General features: G+C 41.0%; 1 protein-coding gene across 7 annotated transcripts in view; it reads left to right on the forward strand.

The window, feature by feature from the left end:
- Positions 1-20,113, forward strand: part of gfm2 (GTP dependent ribosome recycling factor mitochondrial 2) — a 67,582-nt gene extending 47,469 nt beyond the window's left edge. For 6 of the 7 annotated variants that reach the window (XM_072547999.1, XM_072547954.1, XM_072547981.1 and 3 more), the window contains 9 exons: positions 546-686; positions 5,402-5,501; positions 6,633-6,813; positions 8,365-8,441; positions 8,985-9,123; positions 10,087-10,284; positions 10,424-10,539; positions 16,826-17,008; positions 19,607-20,113. In XM_072547999.1, the coding sequence (XP_072404100.1) occupies positions 546-686; positions 5,402-5,501; positions 6,633-6,813; positions 8,365-8,441; positions 8,985-9,123; positions 10,087-10,284; positions 10,424-10,539; positions 16,826-17,008; positions 19,607-19,735 (1,264 nt within the window). In that variant the 3' untranslated portion in view covers positions 19,736-20,113. The remainder of the gene's footprint in view (positions 1-545; positions 687-5,401; positions 5,502-6,632; positions 6,814-8,364; positions 8,442-8,984; positions 9,124-10,086; positions 10,285-10,423; positions 10,540-16,825; positions 17,009-19,606) is intronic. The other variant, XM_072548009.1, reaches the window with a different exon arrangement.
- The last annotated feature ends 372 nt before the right edge of the window (positions 20,114-20,485 follow it).

A 20,485-nucleotide genomic window follows, 5' to 3' on the forward strand; every position in this document is an offset into this window, starting at 1 on the left:
ATGCATGGTGAAGGCGGATTTAATTGAGGCATTAAAGAGGGCTTGAGCTGATTAGTTAAATCGAAACAGTGTGGAAGGGATAAGGATAGACAAGAGAATGGCGCCAAATCTTAATGCTTGTCTGGAAAGCTGGTGTAGATATGGTGGGTTTGATGGCTTCCTGCACTGTTACAATTCTGTAGTTCTTTGAAGGAAAGATGTTTATGTTAGGGCAGTGTTCGGAGGACAATGCTGTCTTTTAATTTGTAGTCCATAAACAGTATTGACAATTCAATACCATGTAGTCATCCATTTTAGACTAAATGTAAACCTTTGTTTTGGCTGTCAGTTCTCAGTTTAGGTTCTTTGTTGTTTAGGTTCTTTGTTGTAGTGGAAGGTTCTCTTTGGTTTGTCAATAATGATGAATACATTAATTGTCTATAAGATTCAACAATGAGTCTTTTTAATTGCATATGATTTATTTATTTACTGTGAAGTACATTTTGATAGATTAAAAACAACAAAATGTTTTTCTCACATGCAAATCCTCCCCATTGTGTTTTCAGACATTGTTATGGAGATGATCTGTGCGCTCTTGCATTTAAAGTTGTCCATGATAGACAGCGTGGGCCTTTGGTGTTTGTCCGCATCTACTCTGGTACAATGAAAGCTCAATCAGCTGTTTACAATATCAATAAAAACTGCATGTGAGTATTTACCTTGATGTTAGAATGTAAAGGATTCCATGTAGTCCAATGGATAGATGAATTTTCTGAACAAAAAAAGTAATCTTGGAAAACAAGATTCAGATATTGTTTCACATTATCTTTTGTGTTATTTTAATTTATTCCTTCTTTGAACGTTGGCATTACTATCAAGACTAGCATTAGTAGGCCATTCCTAATTGATTTGAACAGAATGGCATGTTAAACCATTTCACTGGATAGTTAACAATCAATCACATTACTACGGGTCTGGAGTTACATGTATCACAGCCCAGGAAAGGATGAGAGATTTCCTTCCCTAAACGACATTAGTGACTTATGTACTTTTCATTTACAAAAATCAAAAGTAGTTTCAAGTTCACCATTCTGAGAAAAGCTGTCAATTTCAGTTTTATTACTTGAATTTAAATGCTACCATGAAATTTGAACCCAAGTTCTCAGAACATTAGCCTGGGCCTTTGGATTAGTATTTCAGTGATATTGCCATTTCGCCAACATCTCCACCTAACTATTTCTGCTAGGGAAAGGTATCAGGCATTTCAAAATTTCAGTTTCACCAAGGCTGCTTATAAAGCACACGAGGGCAGCAGATACATAGGACCACCACAACCCGCAGTTTCCTATCCAAGCCACTCATCATTTCCCTACCCTACCCAAATTCTCTCTTTATTTTCTTCTCTTTCATCTTTGCTCTCTTAAGCTTGCTTGCTTCCTTTCTCACTTTCTCTCACAAACTCTTTTTCTCCCTCCCTCTCTCGTCTCTCTCGCACACTCTTTCTCTCTCTCACATACACCCTGTCTCTCTCTCTCACAACCTTTCTCTCACACCCTTACACTTTCTCTCTCAAACACACACATACACACACACCCTTCCTGTCTTTCACTTTCACACGCTTTCTCTCTGTCTCTCTCACACACTTTGTTTCTCTCTCTCTGACACCCTTTCTCTCTCTCACACACACTGTCTCTCATACACACACACACACACACACACTCACTTTCTCTCTCTCTCTCTCTCTCTCTCTCTCTCCCTCACACACCCTTTCTCTTTCTCTCTCTCACCTTTTGTCTCTGTCTCTCGAACACCTTTTGACTCTCTCTCTTGCACACCCTTTGTCTGTCTCTTGTTCTCTCTCTCTCCCTCTCTCTCACTCACACACACACACACACCCTTTATCTCCCTCTCTCTCGCACCCTTCCTCTGCCTCTCTCGCACCCTTTCTCTCTTGTATCCTTACTCTCTCTCTCTCTCTCTCTCTCTCTCACACACACACGCACCCTTTCTCTCCCACTCTTTCTCTCACCGTCTCTCTTTCTGACACCCTTTCTCTGTCTTTTCTTTGCTCTTTCTTGCGCTGTCCTCCTCCTTGCTATTGCACTCACTCTTGTGCTGTCCTTCCTTCTCACTCCCCTCCTTTCTTGCCCGCGCCACTTCGCCTTCACCCCTCTGTCTTCAGCCACACGCCTTCACCTCGCCCTCGCCCCCTCGCTCCTCCTCCCATTTCGTCCCCGCTCCTCCTCCCATTTCGTCCCCGCTCCTCCTCCCATCTCACCGCCTCGCTCCTCCTGTCATTTCTCCCCTTCGCTCCTCCTCTTATCTCTCCCCTTTGCTCCTCCTCTTATCTCTCCCCTTCACTCCTCCTCTTATCTCTCCCCTTCACTCCTCCTCTCATCTCGCCCCCTCACCCCTCCTCTCATCTCGCCCCCTCACCCCTCCTCTCATCTCGCCCCCTCGCTGCTCCTCTCATCTCTCCCCCTCGCTGCTCCTCTCATCTCTCCCCCTCGCTGCTCCTCTCATCTCTCCCCCTCACCCCTCCTCTCATCTCTCCCCCTCGCTGCTCCTCTCATCTCGCCCCCTCGCTTCTCCTCTCATCTCTCCCCCTCACCCCTCCTCTCATCTCTCCCCCTCGCTGCTCCTCTCATCTCTCCCCCTCGCTGCTCCTCTCATCTCTCCCCCTCACCCCTCCTCTCATCTCTCCCCCTCGCTGCTCCTCTCATCTCGCCCCCTCGCTTCTCCTCTCATCTCTCCCCCTCACCCCTCCTCTCATCTCTCCCCCTCGCTGCTCCTCTCATCTCTCCCCCTCGCTGCTCCTCTCATCTCTCCCCCTCGCTGCTCCTCTCATCTCGTCCCCTCGCTCCTCCTCTCATCTCGCCTCCTCGCTGTTCCTCTCATCTCGCTCCCTGGCTCCTCCTGTCATCTCTCCCCATCGCTTCTCCTCTCATCTCTCCCCCTCACTCCTCCTCTCATCTCTCCCCCTCACTCCTCCTCTCATCTCTCCCCATCACTCCTCCTCTCATCTCACCCCCTCACTCCTCCGCTCATCTTGCCTCCTGCTCTCATCTCTCCCTCTCGCTCCTCCTCTCATCTTGCGTCCTCCTGTCATCTCTCCCCCTCGCCGCTCCTGTCATCTCTCCCCCTCGCCGCTCCTCTCATCTCTCCCCCTCGCCGCTCCTCTCATCTCTCCCCCTCGCCGCTCCTCTCATCTCTCCCCCTCGCCGCTCCTCTCATCTCTCCCCCTCGCCGCTCCTCTCATCTCTCCCCCTCGCCGCTCCTCTCATCTCTCCCCCTCGCCGCTCCTCTCATCTCTCCCCCTCGCCGCTCCTCTCATCTCTCCCCCTCGCCGCTCCTCTCATCTCTCCCCCTCGCCGCTCCTCTCATCTCTCCCCCTCGCCGCTCCTCTCATCTCTCCCCCTCGCCGCTCCTCTCATCTTGCTACCTCGCTCTTACTCTCATCTAGCTGTCTTCTCCAGCACCACCACCCTCAATGGCTCCAATGTCCAGTGGATGCAAAAGCCAGCTCGCCCCCGTCTTATTTATGACAACTCTGAATGAACACAATGCTGACGCTGTAGCTAACCTCAAATCTGCTTATAACATAGGAAAAAACTTTTTGCACAGGTTCGATGCACATGAACTTAGAAGTTTTATAGTTCATAGGAAGCTCTTTTGTTGAGATGACACGTTATATGAAAATGCTTTACGAAATATAGTAAATACGTGAAAAAATGAACTCCAATTAGGGTTAAGAGAGAGGTCAACAATAAACTTTTCTCAAAAGCAGAACTGGTTTGCAGGGGGAATGACTTTTGCCAAAGTTTCCTTCTGAGACTGAGATTTGTCAACTTCAGAAACCAGGTTTGAACAGGTAATATGATCAATGCTATCATCTATGTAAGCTTCTGATCTGACTAGCAGTTTAATCCTATGCTTCTGTTGACCCTTGGAATGAACTTCTCAGTTTGGCACGAGTTCAGACTGATCCAAATAAAATCTCAGCAGCAGCAGTTAGTATTGATGTCACCACTTGTAGGAAATGTGCCATACTGCCTGAAAGTGATTCTGTGCATCAAACATAGACTGCAACTCAGCACAAATGTGCAATAGTTCCATAAGACAACATCACCCCTTTACAAGGACTTGAAGGCAGATGCAATACATGTTGACCCAACTAATGAAGTCCAAATGCCCTGAATGAATTTAAAAAGAAATATAACCTGAGACAAAAAAGTAGTTTTTTTAAAATGTTTCTAAATAGAAATGTAATTGAACTGTTGTACTACAGAATGTCTTTACTTAAATTTGGGATTGCATGCCCAAATATCACAACTTTAAGCTTTAATTTTAATGTTAAATCTTTGGTTCAGTTTCATAAGGCCTCTGTTAACAGGAAATCATTTAAAATTGTATACCTTCTAAGTTGAAAGTTAGTATCTTAAATGACTAAATTCCTATATTGGTAAATGGGAAAATTGTTAAGAGTAAAATCAATTTAATAATACTGGTTTAAAAGGAAAGAGTAACATTCTGCTCACAGTACCTCCACTAGACAACCTTCTGATTGTGGAGCCAAGGATTTCCCTGCTTGGGGTCAGCACTAGGGCACCTTAGCACATTGGCCCCAGCACAACCTGGTGCCCATCGCTTGCCTTTAGCTGTGTCATGGTCAGCAGTCACCAGCCTGGCAATGACTGAGCTCTGCAGCAACCCTTGAGATGACAGAGCCTTCACAGCAGACTGCAGTCCACAGCCAGGACATCAGTCTCCTTCCCCCAGTTTGGAAAATTCTAGCAGCTCCTCTGTGTTGGACCACTATTTGTAAGCCAGAATCTGCTGCAGAAACTCCAGTGGCATGGGTCACTTTCGCTGGCTGAAGGGGTGAGGAAATGCCAGTGAGTCCATCTGTGTCCTACACCAGTGTAGTTGGGAGTCTTTTACAGGGCTGCCGCCCCCTTTCTAGCTGTCTGCAGTGTTAACTGGGGTCCTTGCTCACGGAATTGACAACTGCAGTTGGCTGTGAGGCCATTGGCTTTCTTCCTTGATGCTCAGTGCAATTGGGATTTCAGCAGCAGCAGATTGTGGCTTACAAATGGTAGTTCAGCACAGAGGGCCTGCTGGAGTTTTTGACTAGGACTAGGGGAGAAGACTGATATTCTGGTTACAGATTGCAGTCTGCTGTGAGGCCCCTGTTGCTTCAGTTGCCATTTCAAGGTGGAAGGGTTGCTGCAGACCTCTGTCATATCAAGGATGTTTTAGATAGATGGGGAGAACAAACATGAGAAAAATCTGTATATTAAATTGCACATAGAGGTTGGATATCAATCATATTTACCTGCACAAAATATTATTTGAGTCTGTTAATGACGTGCTTTGTGAAAAACCAACATTTTTTCTTTACCAAAAATATTTTGTTTGACAGAGAGCGAATGAGTCGTCTTTTATTGCCATTTGCTGACCAGCAAATTGAGATCCCTGCACTACAGGCTGGAAATATTGCTTTAACTGTGGGACTTAAACAGGTGAGAGCATTGGACTACATGCTCATGTTTTCTTGAAACATTTTACTTTACAGGATTTATGTCTATGGTTTCTTAGCAAGCAGAAGTATTGATCTACCTGTCATTGATTGGTGTAAATCATCCTCCATATCTCACACAACCCTGACTTGGAACAATATCATCATTACTTCACTGATGCTGCAAAATAAACCCAGAGCTTCCTCCATAACAGCATTGTCAGTGCTCCTACACCATACAAACTGCAGGGTTTGAAGAAGGCACCTCAACACCTCTTTCTTGAGGGCAATTATAAAAGGATCCTGTGATTTTTAAAAATCTAATCTCTAATTGAATCAGCGAAAAGATAACACAGACCACAGCACCTTGCTAATGAGTTTCTGAGGTCTGGCTGAACAATAATATTCGATTGCTAAAACAATATGTTGTTAGGCTTTGTTTTTTGGTGTTACTCATTATGAGCTTCACCCCAAAGGATTTAGTTTTTGTCTTGGATTCTATCTTGTGTTTGGTCGATGGGTCACAAAAGTTTCAGAAGAGAAGTGAATACTGAGTTGCTTTTTTTTTGTCTACAGAAATATTGAAGTGGGGAGGGGAAAGTTACATATAAAGGATGCCTTTCCCAAATCTCTGGCTTTAACTGGTTCCAGAACTTTAATGAAACAGCATTAATCAATTTTTAGGTTTTACCATTGGTTTTTATTGAGTGAGACATTCAGAAGCACCAAGCAGTTGTGTACGTATTTTCCCAATATCCATAACTTGCCCAGTAACTTGTGATGGAAACAGCATTAATCAATTTTTAGGTTTTACCATTAATTTTTAGAGTGAAAGATCAAAAGCATCAGGCAGTTTTGTAGATATTTTCCCAGATATCCATAACTTGCCCAGTAACATACGATGGAAGGTGACATTCCTATTGAGGAATGACACTCCTATTGAGTTCCACCAGGGCCATTAAACTCCTGACTTCATTATAGCCTTGGTCCAGTTGTGGATAAAAAAAAGCTGAATTCCAAGTGAGGTGTGAGTGATTGCTATTGATATTGAGGAGTTGTTGCAAAACTGGACTCAATGTGAGAGCAAGTGGAATTTGCACATGTGAACATTTGATATAGTTTTCTTTATTCTCAGGCTGCAACTGGTGACACAATAGTTTCATCAAAGCCATCAGCAGCAGCTGCAGCTCGTCGAGCAGGGAAGGAATCTGGGAAAAAAGTCAAAGAGCAGGAAGATCCAGTGTTAGCTGCAGTTGAGATTCCAGACCCAGTGTTCTTTTGCACAATTGAACCACCATCTATGGCGAAACAATCAGGTACATTGAAATGTGTTTATAATAATTCATGAAATTTAATTTCCTGTAATAAGACCATAAGATATAGGAGTGGAAGTAAGGCCATTCGGCCCATCGAGTCCACTCCGCCATTCAATCATGGCTGATGCGCATTTCAGCTCCACTTATCAGCGTTCTCCCCGTAGCCCTTAATTCCTCTAAACAACAAGAATCTATCAATCTCGGCCTTGAAGACATTTAGCGTCCCGGCTTCCACTGCACTCCGTGGCAATGAATTCCACAGGCCCACCACTCTCTGGCTGAAGAAATGTCTCCGCATTTCTGTTCTGAAATGACCCCCTCTAATTCTAAGGCTGTGTCCACGGGTCCTAGTCTCCTCGTCTAACGGAAACAATTTCCTAGCATCCACCTTTTCCAAGCCATGTATTATTTTGTACGTCTCTATTAAGTCTCCCCTTAATCTTCTAAGCGCCAACGAATACAATCCCAGTATCCTCAGCCATTCCTCATATGCTAGACCTGTCATTCCAGGGATCATCCGTGTGAATCTCCGCTGGACACGTTCCAGTGCCAGTATGTCCTTCCTGAGGTGTGGGGACCAAAACTGGACACAGTACTGCAAATGGGGCCTAACCAGAGCTTTATAAAGTCTTAGTAGTACATCTCTGCTTTTATATTCCAACCTTCTTGAGATAAGAGACAACATTGCATTCGCTTTCTTAATCACGGACTCAACCTGCATGTTTACCTTTAGAGAATCCTCGACTAGCATTCCCAGATCCCTTTGTGCTTTGGCTTTATTAATTTTCTCACCATTTAGAAAGTAGTCCATGCTTTTATTCTTTTTGCCAAAGTGCAAGACCTCGCACTTGCTCACGTTAAATTCCATCAGCCATTTCATGGACCACTCTCCCAACCTGTCTAGATCCTTCTGTAGCCTCCCCACTTCCTCAGTACTACCTGCCTGTCCACCTAACTTCGTATCATCGACAAACTTCGCTAGAATGCCCCCGGTTCCCTCATCCAAATCATTAATATATAATGCGAACAGCTGTGGCCCCAGCACCGAACCCTGCGGGACACCGCTCGTCACCGGCTGCCATTCTGAAAAAGAACCTTTTATCCCAACTCTCTGCCTTCTGTTAGACAGCCAATCCTCAATCCATCCCAGCAGCTCACCTCGAACACTATGGGCCCTCACCTTGCTCAGCAGCCTCCCATGTGGCACCTTATCAAAGGCCTTTTGAAAGTCTAGATAGACCACATCCACTGGTTTCCCTGGTCTAAGCTACTTGTTACCTCTTCAAAAAATTCCAACAGGTTTGTCAGGCATGACCTCCCTTTACTAAATCCATGTTGACTTGTTCTAATCAGACTCTGCTCTTCCAAGAATTTAGAAACCTCATCCTTAATGATGGATTCTAGAATTTTACCAACAACCGAGGTTAAGCTGATTGGCCTATAATTTTCCTATAATATTTGCTGCAAATCTGATCTTTAGGCAGTTATTGATATATTTCTTGTTTTCAGTTTGAAATTGATGCACCAAAAAAAAACTGTTTTTATACATAGATCTGGACCATGCTCTTGTCTGTCTTCAACGGGAAGATCCCAGTTTGAAAGTAAAGATTGACCCGGATTCTGGGCAGGTGATGTATAAACTTGTCCTCAATAGTCATATATGTTAGATGTCAGACTGCAATTCCAAATACAATATAAGTCTGGTACATTGCTGAAGTTGTGTACTACCTTATTCTGAACCCAGTTTACAACCTTGTTTAAACTGGCAATGTGGAAGTATAAAAGAATGTCCTGATAGGCAGAACTTCTCTATCTAGCTGAGAGCCATTTCCTTTTGAGAAACTTGCAATAAATCCACTATATAGTAAGTTGGCACATGTGTGCATTCTTTATCACCATGTCTCTGTTTTTGTGGGGATGGTTATGGATAGATTAGTGCACAAAACCATTCATAGTATAATGTAAAATTAAGAATATTGTCTAGACAGATGAATGCACAGAAGAGTAGTGAACAATCTTACAGTTCTTGATACAAGTACAGAAAATAATTAATTGTCAGAGCATAGAAATACAAATAAGTCAGTTTTCCCTTCAACTCTGTTACTGTTCAATTAGATTAACTCCATTTGCCTTTGGAAACATCAGTTGACTATTATCTACTGTTTTGATAGACTATCTTATGTGGAATGGGGGAACTGCACATTGAGATAATCCATGATCGAATTAAGAGAGAGTATGGAATTGAGGCATATCTCGGGCCTCTCCAGGTAGCCTACAGAGAAACTATAACGCAGTCTGCTAGTTCAAGTGGTAAGCTCTCAATGCACTATATGTTCTGTCTATATAATATTGTTAAAGAAATTACCTAAATGAGAAGTTTTGTACTGGACTGCTAAATTGAGTAAAGATAGGCCACTTGGCCATGTATCTGTCCAGAAATAGAAAGGTATATTATAATTGGTCAGAAAGGTAGAAATACACTGCACAGTGATTTCCTGTCAGGGGCATCTTTATCACAGTAACTGCAAAGCTCATCTGCTTGTTACTAGCATGCAGTATTGCTCCTGGCAGAGAGGAATCTAAGGAGTTTGATTAAATGTGCTACAATCAATTCCATTTTACAGCCAGCTGCCCACACAATATCAATTGACCTGGCTATGGAATATCATTCCAATTCCGAACTTCATCTTCATCTTTAGTTTGGAGACCAAAAGTTGAACAATCACAACAACAATTTCAAAAGGTTATGTGAAATCACAACATATTTCAATCAAAATAATATAGAAGAATAGCTGTGTTGTGGTTCAAGCCGCACTGCAGCGATTTGAGCATTGTCAAGAGTGTAGTGCTGGAAAAGCACAGCAGGTCAGGCAGCATCCAAGGAGCAGGAAAATCGACATTTCGGGCATAAGCCCTTCATCAGGAAGGAGGCTTTCTGGTGAAGGGCTTATGCGCAAAATGTCAATTCCCCTGCTCCTCGGATGCTGCCTGACCTGCTGTGCTTTTTCAGCACCACACTCACGACTCTGGTCTCCAGCATCTGTGTTCCTCATTTTCTCCTTGAGATTTAAATATGTAATTCAAACTGACTCTTCAGTGCAATATAAAAGTAAAAAACCAAAAGCTGATGATAGAAATCTGAAATAAAAACAAAGTGCTGGAGGAACTTGGCAGGTTCAGCAGCATTAGTTAAGATTTCACTTCCAATATTTGATTAATACACCACATCTGAGAACAATATGAACACTAAATACAAGTCGTTTCTTTCTTTAGATACACTAGACAGAACAGTAGGGGAGAAACGTAACCTGGTAACAGCTGAAATTTCAGTCCATCCGTGGCTTGGAGAAGAAGCACTGTTATTGCCCCTAATTGAGATTTCCGATCAGATAATGGAGCAATTTTCTAAAGAAGCACTGCATGCTGTAGAAAATGGAATTAAAACTTCATGTCTGCAAGGTACCAAATACTGTATGTAATATTTGTCATTGACAATGTATTCATTTCTTTTTAAGTTTTTTTAATTTCTTACATGGATTATAAACACATTCACCAAGTGTGAAGCCTAACACAAATACAAGCAAGTGCATTTCCCTCTTTATTGTTGTAGGTCCTCTGCTGAGATTCCCTGTTCAGGATGTGGTGGTTGTACTGCAGTCTCTAAGTGTACATCCTGGAACATCTTTGGCAATGATTTCTGCATGTGTGTCTCGGGCTGTGCAAAAGGTAAGGCCTTTGGAAATACTGCTGTAACACCCTGTTGTTTTTCCAGACAGTGTCAGATAGTTGCATGTGTCTACAGTTAATGATCTAATTGAGCTGTTCAGAGAACACCGTAATCCAAAAGGGGGAGATATAATTACCACTTGAACACTGAAATTAAATTGCTACTTTGGAAGTGTTCCAGCATTTGTTATCTCAACTTGTTTGTACTAGTGGTATTCAAGGTGCACGGTTATAGCATTGAACCACTGATGGTGCGATGGCCTATTAACACTTGCTGAATTTGTATTGAATTGTTGATGTTTTAATGGAAATCTACTGGGTAATAATCTGAAGTGAATCTGGAAAAGAATAACAAACAGCATTGCAGTAAACAGACAGTGCTTCTGATGTGTTGATAGGCATATCAAAGTACATTAAAGAGGGAAATGAACGGGTAAATTGAGCAGGAGAGGCAAATTGAACATTGCAAGTTTGTGATGAAGAATAGAAGGCACAGTCAAAAGACTTTTGCGATTTTTGGGAATATGAAAGTGAGTTATGGGGAGATGGTGGGATTTTTTTCACTGGAGCGTAGGAGGTTGAGGGGTGACTTTATAGAGGTTTATAAAATCATGAGAGGTATGGATAAGGTGAATGGCAGGTGTCTTTTCTATAGGGTGGGGAGTTTCAAGACTAGGAGATATATTTTTATGGTGAAAGGAGAAAGATTTAAAAAAAGACATGAGGGGCAATTTTTTTAGCTTACAAGAGTGGTCCAGGTGGAATGAAGTTCCAAAAGAAGTGGTAGATGTGGGAACAGTTACAATGTTGAAAAGACATTTCGTTAAATACATGAATGAGAAATGTTTGGCGGGATATGAGCCAAGTGCAAGCAGGAAGGATTAGTTTAGTTTGGGATGATGGTCAGCAGCGACACATCGGACAAAAGGGTCTGTTTCTGTGCTGTATAACTTTGATTGTATGATTGTGGTCCCGTTCCTGCTGTTGTCCTTTCTGGGTGATTGCGGCCTTAAGGAAGAGAGGTGCTATTCAATCTTGGTGAGTTGTTACCGTTCATCCTGTAGGCTGTACAACTTACAATCACTTTTGGTGGAGGAGGTGTCTATTTAGTTGAGTGGCAGAACAGTTAAACATGGAAACTGTTCTGTTCAGATTGGTGTCAAACGTTTTTTTTTACAGTTACCCCTTTAAATAAGCGCTGAGTCATTTGTTACATTCCTGATTTCTTGCCTTTTATATGGGAGAGAAGTTTTGAGGGTCACAAGATAAAGCATTCACTGCAGAGTGCCCAGTTTGTTCCTGATTCCTATCCCCACAGTCACTGCCACACCTACTTGTCACCTTCATGGTAATGAGAAACTCAGGTAGTGATTGTGCCGTTGAAAGTAGGGGGAGATGGATTGTCTGTCCTTTCTTAGTGTTCATTATTACTCAGTTCTGAATTGCCTTTGACGTATCAGCCTAAGTGTGAAAGTTATCCAAGCCCTTGTGCTAGGTAGATATTGATGGCTTTTTTTATAAGAGAGTAGATACTAAAACTGGCAATAGAAATGCATTTAATGAATCATAATGGAGTAAACTTCTTTTCTGAAATAACAGATAGCACAATAGTTTATTCATTCAATATTTTAGGATGGGTCTTAACTGAAGAATTTCCACATATTGGCTAGAACCTAGCCTGATATCTATATTGGAGTGGTCTGACTAAGCGATAGCCCATCCCTGGTGACAGGGTTACAATGCTACAGCTTGAAGATTTTCAGTAGCCACAATCTTTCCTGTATCTACTGTATTCCATACTGCTGAAAGAGCATAGTCACTAGTGTTCAGACAACTGAAAAGCAGGGGTTTGAATCCTCGTGAGAAGTGTGGTCAGCAACGCAATATGCCACAAAGTGTGTGAATGCATTGTGTTGAATTTTCTACTTCCACTGGTCTGTTCTGTGCATCCATTATTTTCACCTGGAGCTCTGCTAATAAGATGACAGCAGAAAATTCAATGAAAACATACACTTCCATTTGAGTTCAACTAAAACCCGACAACTGAACCCATATTGGGAAGTAGTATGGTCACTTGCTTGCTGAGGAAAAATATTCCCAAGCTACTGTTTGTGTTACTGTTTACAGTATCATTAAGAAATCATTCACATCAACTGTGACAAAAGCATTTAATTATACATATTGGCAATAGTCATGGTTAAAGCCTGCCTGCTTTCCCTTGGAGAATGTTGCATCTTTCAAGAAGAACTAATAGAGACGGGTAAGAAGCGGAATTTGTTTCCTCCTTGAGGACAACCTACTGTTAAGTGACTTCCATTACCAGTGTGAAATCACTTGCAAAGAGGAAACCAGAATGGAATAACGTGCAAGGGCTACCTTCCTTTTTCTGACCATTTCCTCAATAGTAAACCACATCCTGTTGCTTTGAGAGTTAGTATGTTAAGACTCTAATGCACTGTTAAAGGAAATTTTTGAAAGTGCAGTTTTTATGAAGCCTTCAATGTACATAGGAACTTGACACCTGATTTTGCTCCAAAACTGCATTGTTCCTTTTTTACTTTTCTGGTCTGCTTACAAAGACTCCATTTTATTCGGCTCAACTATCTCTATCCATTTTTGTTTGGTGTGAATAAGTAACCAAGCCTCTGCTTCCTTTGTGGAAATAGACCAATTGTTTAATTCAGAAGCTCACTTTCAAACTACCAAAGTAAGTAATCAATCAAAAAACCAATGAAGACGCAGTGAGATAAATTCACTGATCCCATGGTGTCAGCAGAGGATCCTGTTCAAGGGCAAAATTTTATGCACATTGGGCTATGACTTCATTCTTATAAAGCTGATATATGCAACAGCGCCTGTGATATGTTTAGATTGTTCTAAAAACCCAGGTTTTAGGGAAGACCACTTGCTGTCCTGACCCTGTCTGGCCTGTATGTGTGAGGCTTAGTTTCACCCCAACACCTCCCCTCGGAAGTTGTCCATCGAACCATTCATTATATTAAATCAGTTGCATCAGTTCAAACATGATGCCCATACCCCAGATGATTCGGGAGATGACTGATGATGAACAATCAATGCTAGTCATAATTGTTTTGTGTGTGTGTATGAGATTAGTGAAGTGACCCTTTATCATGGATACATATCTGACATGTACAGGTATGAAGAAAAAATTATAAAACGAACACAAAAATGTATTGGTGGCAGCTGGAACCTTGAAGAACTTTTCCAGATATACTGAAATCCATGAATTTGTTTTCAGAATCTCAGGGATATAGATTACTATTGTTATTGATAAAACAGTAAAATTTAGCAAATATATTGAACGATATCAGCACCAAAGTATTTCCTGAGTAATGCCAGCATTAATTTTACTTTATTTTAAGTGCTCTTACAAGGCCTAGGTATTTCTGATTTCCTGAATGAACAAGTTTGACCATTAGCAAAGCATTTCCCAATCACTAATTTTGAAGATAACTTTAAAGTAGTCAACAGAAAATAGAAACACTATATGTATTTATATATAGTAATTGAAAATCTGAATACAGATGTGTAATTTCACTCCTCATTCATTCTGTTGGTGATAATTAGAAAACAAAACTCTAAGGATTCAGAATTTGGGTGAAAGAAATGGAGGTGAATGGGGCTCGCTTTTACTTATACATAAAATGGTACGGCAGCTTTGGGCAAGGACCAATGATAGTTCAACTCAAATATCTAAACATTATCTATTTATTATCACTGGTCTATTGTTAGCTTTGCAAAAGCAACACTTTACTATCTGCTTCATCAAGGCCATGTATTGAATTGTGTGAAGTTCCTGTGTTTTAGCTTAGCAAACTGAGCTCACCACTCAAAATTGTAAGTCTTATTCATGTTGTTCGAAGTGCATTTTTAATAATGGTGTTAAAAATTAACTCTAACACATTTGGAATCTCATTCCATCAGGTTTTAATTATAGCTAGAGTTTGTTGTGGTTCTGTTTGCCGAGCTGGGAATTTGTCTTGCAAACGTTTCGTCCCCTGTCTAGCTGACATCCTCAGTGCTTGGGAGCCTCCTGTGAAGCGCTTCTGTGCTGTTTCCTCCGGCATTTATAGTGGCCTGTCTCTGCCGCTTCCGGTTGTCAGTTCGAGCTGTCCGCTGTAGTGGCCGGTATATTGGGTCCAGGTCGATGTGTTTGTTGATTGTGTTTGTTGATAGAGTCTGTGGACTCTATCAGTCAACAAATACATCGACCTGGACCCAATATACCGGCCACTACAGTGGACAGCTCAAACTGACAACCGGAAGCGGCAGAGACAGGCCACTATAAATGCCGGAGAAAACAGCACAGAAGCGCTTCACAGGAGGCTCCCAAGCACTGAGGATGTCACCTAGACAGGGAACGAAACGTTTGCAAGACAAATTCCCAGCTCGGCGAACAGAACCACAACAACGAGCACCCGAGCTACAAATCTTCTCCCAAACTTTGAATAGCTAGAGTTTAAAAAGTAACATTTAAAATATTAAGTTATTTTACATCTTTTTCTCTCTCAATCCAATTTTTCTTTCCCATATTTCTTTTCTATCTTTGTGGACATTGAATTTACAGCCTCAAATTTATCCTTCTTCATAGATCCTGTGCTGTTAATAAATTTCTCAGCCCTTCAGTTTGATTGTTTAAGGAGATGCACAGTTGCTTGCCATGTTTGAGTTTTGTACCATCTTTATCAACTCAAACCTGCACAACAGAGTTTGAAATCAAAACAGGCAAATCTAACTAATAGCATGGGCTTCTAACATTATTTCCAATGAAATTTATAGTCCTACAAAATAAATTTGAATCTAACTATAAATTATAATAACAATCCTATAATAACAATCCTCCAAATCCTATTTTATATTTTTTAATTACAATTTTATTTCCAGCTCTAACTCAAATTATCCCCACTAAATACTGCTCACTTGTCACATCTGGCTTCACTACTTTGAATTTTGGTCCTTCTAAAATTTAAAATTATAATCCTTGCATTTACATCATGAACACCCATTGCCCTAACTAAGCATTTCCTGTAGTTTTGCTTTCCAACTCTGTTCTTTTGTCTCCAGTTTCTTTTGTTGCTATCCCTCACTGTTCCATCATTAACAACTACACTTTTGTACAGATTGCAGGATTTTAACTCCGTCTCATTGAAGTTTGCAAAATTCTTTCAGTGCTCCACAGAGTGCAGTAAGTTTTTCCCTTATTAGAAAGTCTAGAACTGGGATTGACTGTCTTGGAATAAGATGCAAGTTATTTATGGCTTAAATGAAGAGTAATTTCTTCATTCAAAATGGTGAATCTTTGAAACTCTACTCCAGAGGGCTGTGCAGACCTGGTCACTGAGTATACTGGGCGTTGCAATTGATAGGGGCGGTCCAATGGCTCAGTAGCCTTATAGCGCCAAGGACCTGGGTTCGATTCCAGTCCCTGGCGACTGTGTGGAGCTTGCATGTTCTCCCTGTGTCTGCATGGGTTTCTTCCAGGTGCTCTGGTTTCCTCCCACTGGCCGAAGATGTGCAGGTTAGGTGGCTTGGCCATGCTAAATTGCCCATAGCATCCAGGGATGTGTAGGCTAGGTGCATTAGCCATGGGAAATGCAGGGTTACAGGGGTAGGATAAGGGTGTGGGTCTGGGTTGGATGCTGTTCCGAGGATCGTTATGGACTCGATGGGCCGAGCTGCTTCCACACTAATGGGATTTCAAATAAAAAGAAAGATAGATTTCAACATGTTAAAGATATCAGGGGATATGGCGATAGACATAATGACATTAAAGTAGAAGATCATCCATGAAAATGCTAAATGGTGGAGCAGGTTTGGTTGTGCAAGTAAATGGTCTGTTTTGTTTTAGCCTTCCGGCACAGCCTCATCTCTTTTCCTTAACTTTAAGACACACCTTAAAACACTTTTTTGGTTGACCTTTTGTTTGATCCTTCTAATTGTTCTTAGACTCATCGTTCCTTTTCACTTGGATCTTGGTGAAGGGCCTTGAAATATCTTTTCTTTTTCCAAATGTGATAGATAAATGCATATTATTGTTGATGACGACATGGATTACATAGATCGATTTGAAAATAAACTTCAGAGCCTTGAAATCCAAAGAAAATTAGTATTCCATCAACATTATCTCTGTCAGATTATTTGAGGATTCAGTCTTTACTTTGGTTACATTAAGAAAAAGTCAGTATAATCAAATTCAAGATATTTTAAAATTCAAAACACTGAATTTGTTACTGATCAAAATGACATTATTCTCCGTTGTATTCAGGCATTAAAACAGGCTCTAGGTCAGGTGCTGGAACCTGTGATGAGCCTGGAAATCACAGTAGATGAGAGGTACCTCAGTGTGGTGTTGGCAGATCTGGCTCAGCGAAGAGGAAGCATTCGAGAAATTCAAAACCGTCAGGACAGCCGAGTTGCTTTGGCTTCTGTTCCACTTGCAGAAACAATGGTAAGTTATCAACACCAAACAGCAGTTCACCTGTGTAAAGTCAATAGTAATAAATTGAATGATCCTAAACATTATGATTTCTAAGACTATAGCCAACCATAAGACCATGAAGCAGAAGTAGGCCATCGAGGTTCCTCTCCCGTTCGATGAGATCATGGCTGATCTGATAGTCTTCAACTCTACTTTCCTACCTTTTCCCAAAAACCCCAATTCCTATATTGATTAAAAATCTGTTTTTTTCTGCACTGAATATATTCAATGATTTAGTCTAAGCAGCCCTCTGTTGAGAGAAAAAAAATCTTCATCTCGGTGTTAAATTCATGACTCTTTATTCTGAGATTGTCCCCTTGGTCCTATACTCTTCCACAAGTGAAAACAATCTGTTTGAAATTATCCTGTCAAGTCCTTTAAGAATCCTATTTGTGTCAATGGGTTGCCCCTTAATTTACGAAATTCTAAGGAATACAGGCCCAACTACTTAACCTCTCTTCATAAGACAGTGCCTCCATATCAGTGTACCTTCTGTGCCAGTAGATCTTTCCTCAAATAGGGGCCCAAGATTGTTCATAGTATTCCAGCTGTGGTCAGATTAGTGCCTTTTATAGTTTGTTATGGACCAGGCCAGACCCTTCAAAACATTTCAAGAAGGTAGCCCAGACACTAATTTTGCTATATGATTTTAAGCAGGTGTACAGTGGATATTCCAGGAGAGAATCAGGTGGTCAAACAACTAAGTTTTAAACAAAACAGAATTTATTGACAAGGTCACAAAGAACAGAAAACAGAATACCAAATAACTTATCCTATTCAAAAACCCAACAGATTATCCCAACTTAATGATGCTGTTCCAAAATACTTGCAACAATCCCCATAAACACCCTTTGGCACAAAGGTAAAATGAAACACAAGTTCTTACAGGAATGGAGTCCGAGAGAGTCTAGCACCCTTTCTTCACACACACCCACTGCTGCATTAAAACCAAACCAAACAAAAACTGAGCTGCTAAAACTAGCCACTCCCCTTTCATTATACAAGTTTTTTCCCCCAAAACTTGAAAGCCTTCTGCCTGCGGCAATATCTGTTGCTGTAAACAAATTGGCCATAAATTCCATCCAATCTCAGATGTTACGGAACTTGCCATTTACAACCTCTCTGAAAAAAAACCAAGGACAACCTAATTTTGTTAAAGGAACAGGTTTATCACAAGTGTTAGCAAAACTTCCCTACTATTATACTCCATTCCTTTTGGACATAGAACACAGAAAAGTGCACCACAGAACAGGCCCTTTGGCCCACAATGTCGTATTGAGGATTATTCCTTACCTAAAACAAAATAACCTAACCTACGCATCCCTCAATTCACTGCTTTATTTTGAAATAAAGGCCAACGTTACTTTTGCCTTCCCTAGATACTGAACTTGAATTTTAGCTCTTAGTGATTCACGGGTGAGGACTCCCAAATTCCTATCTGCTGCAACCTTTCTCTATTTTCCTTTCTGAACAGCAAGGGCAAACATGTGAATTTGTAGTTGAAACTTTGTTTTCTGATGGATCCCCATGAGGCAAATTTCTTGAGATTTATTTTGAAACAATATTCTGATTTGCTCCTCTATACAGTAGTCTTGAAATGTTAAAAGAAAGATGTTTAACTGGGCATATGTAAATAAGTCAAAGGAGATTTTCTACTGTCAGGGCAAACAATTTTGTAATATCTTGCTGGAACACTGCTGGTTTGTCAGCACTACAATGAACTGGTTACTTCAACCTTCCTATGTTAGTTCATTTGAATTATTTATTCATGGCTGTCTGCACAGCTTTAACCTTCTGTAGACAGCAAACCCAAAAGAGGAGGGGACAACCTCAAATGAAAGATTATATACATTTCAGGGTAAGAGGGGTGAATGTTAACATGATGTGGTTCATTTTTTTATCACACCTTGTGAACCGAATTAGAACATAGAACAGTACAGCACAGAACAGGCCCTTCAGCCCACGATGTTGTGCTGACCATTGATCCTCATGTATGCACCCTCAAATTTCTGTGACCATGTGCATGTCCAGCAATCTCTTAAATGTCCTCAATGACCTTGCTTTCACAACTGCTGCTGGCAACACATTCCATGCTCTCTCAACTCTCTGTGTAAAGAACCCGCCTCCGACATCCCCTCTATACTTTCCTTCAACCAGCTTAAAACTATGACCCCTCATGTTAGCCATTTCTGCTCTGGGAAATAGCCTCTGGCTATCGACTCTATCTATGCCTCTCATTATCTTATATACCTCAATTAGGTCCCCTCTCCTCGTCCTTTTCTCCAATGAAAAAAGTCCAAGCTCAGTCAACCTCTCTTCATAAGATAAGCCCTCCAGTCCAGGTAGTATCCTGGTAAACCTCCTCTGAACCCTCTCCAAAGCATCCACATCTTTCCTATAATAGGGCGACCAGAACATAATGTTTATAAAGTATACTGTATTAAAAAATTAGAAAAGTTAAGAATGATTTATAGAATACAGTTATTATTTATAATGGCATAATTATTCAATCAAAAATCTAAAACAATGATCATAGAATAATTTTTCACAAATGTTAATTATTTGCAGGGTTACTCAACTGTGCTGCGCAGTTTGACATCTGGCAATGCTGTGTTTACTTTGGAGTTCTCCAACTATGAGGCAATGAATCTACAAGATCAAAACATGCTTTTTAACAAGGTGATGGGTGTGGTGTGAATCTGGACAGAGTCTGAGATTGAACTCAAAGAATGAGGATTTTTTTCCTTGAATTGTCAAAACATTCAACTCTGTGACAAGAATGTTGAAACTTTGGATGTGAATTGAAGTGTTCATGGATGCTCTTCTTGGAAACAAAAGACTCCTCCTTGGAACATCATTTAAAACCAGGGCAGTCAGCTCTTAGATTTGAATCTTGTATATTTTGGACTTTGTTCATAAGACGACTTTTTGATGACTTTTCTGGTTTGGTATGAAATCATGAAGCAGATAATGCATCTCTGTCTGAATTCAAGGATCTACAGAGTTTATGACTTAAGTTATTAAGTTTATAGACCAAGAATAAAATAAAATTCAGGTGTAATCACATTTGTCACATGTTATTGTGAAACACAAGCAGATTATACTGTCTGCAATTTGTACTTCATTTGTGTGGGAAGAAAATGATAGAGGGTGCACTAACTTTTAAAATAACAGGGTAAGGTTCATTGGATCTACATTTGAAGGGAGGGCACGGAGTATTATAGGTGCCTGTTTCTCCTCAGATTTTGTTTTCCTTAGATTTGGGAAATGGAAATAATTGAGCAATTGGGCCTGGAGAGAAAATCAGCCCTTACTTGATACCTCACTAATTGACTTCTGGTGAGAAGGTTCATGGGTATCCTAAGGGGGCCCAACTCATTACCATCTCAGTGGATAAAGAAAGGTGGCTAGTTTTTCCAATAGGTAAACCAGGGCACATTTTGGCAG

The sequence above is a fragment of the Chiloscyllium punctatum genome, chromosome 2 (assembly GCF_047496795.1).
Source record: "Chiloscyllium punctatum isolate Juve2018m chromosome 2, sChiPun1.3, whole genome shotgun sequence".
In the NCBI taxonomy this organism is placed as follows: domain Eukaryota; kingdom Metazoa; phylum Chordata; class Chondrichthyes; order Orectolobiformes; family Hemiscylliidae; genus Chiloscyllium; species Chiloscyllium punctatum.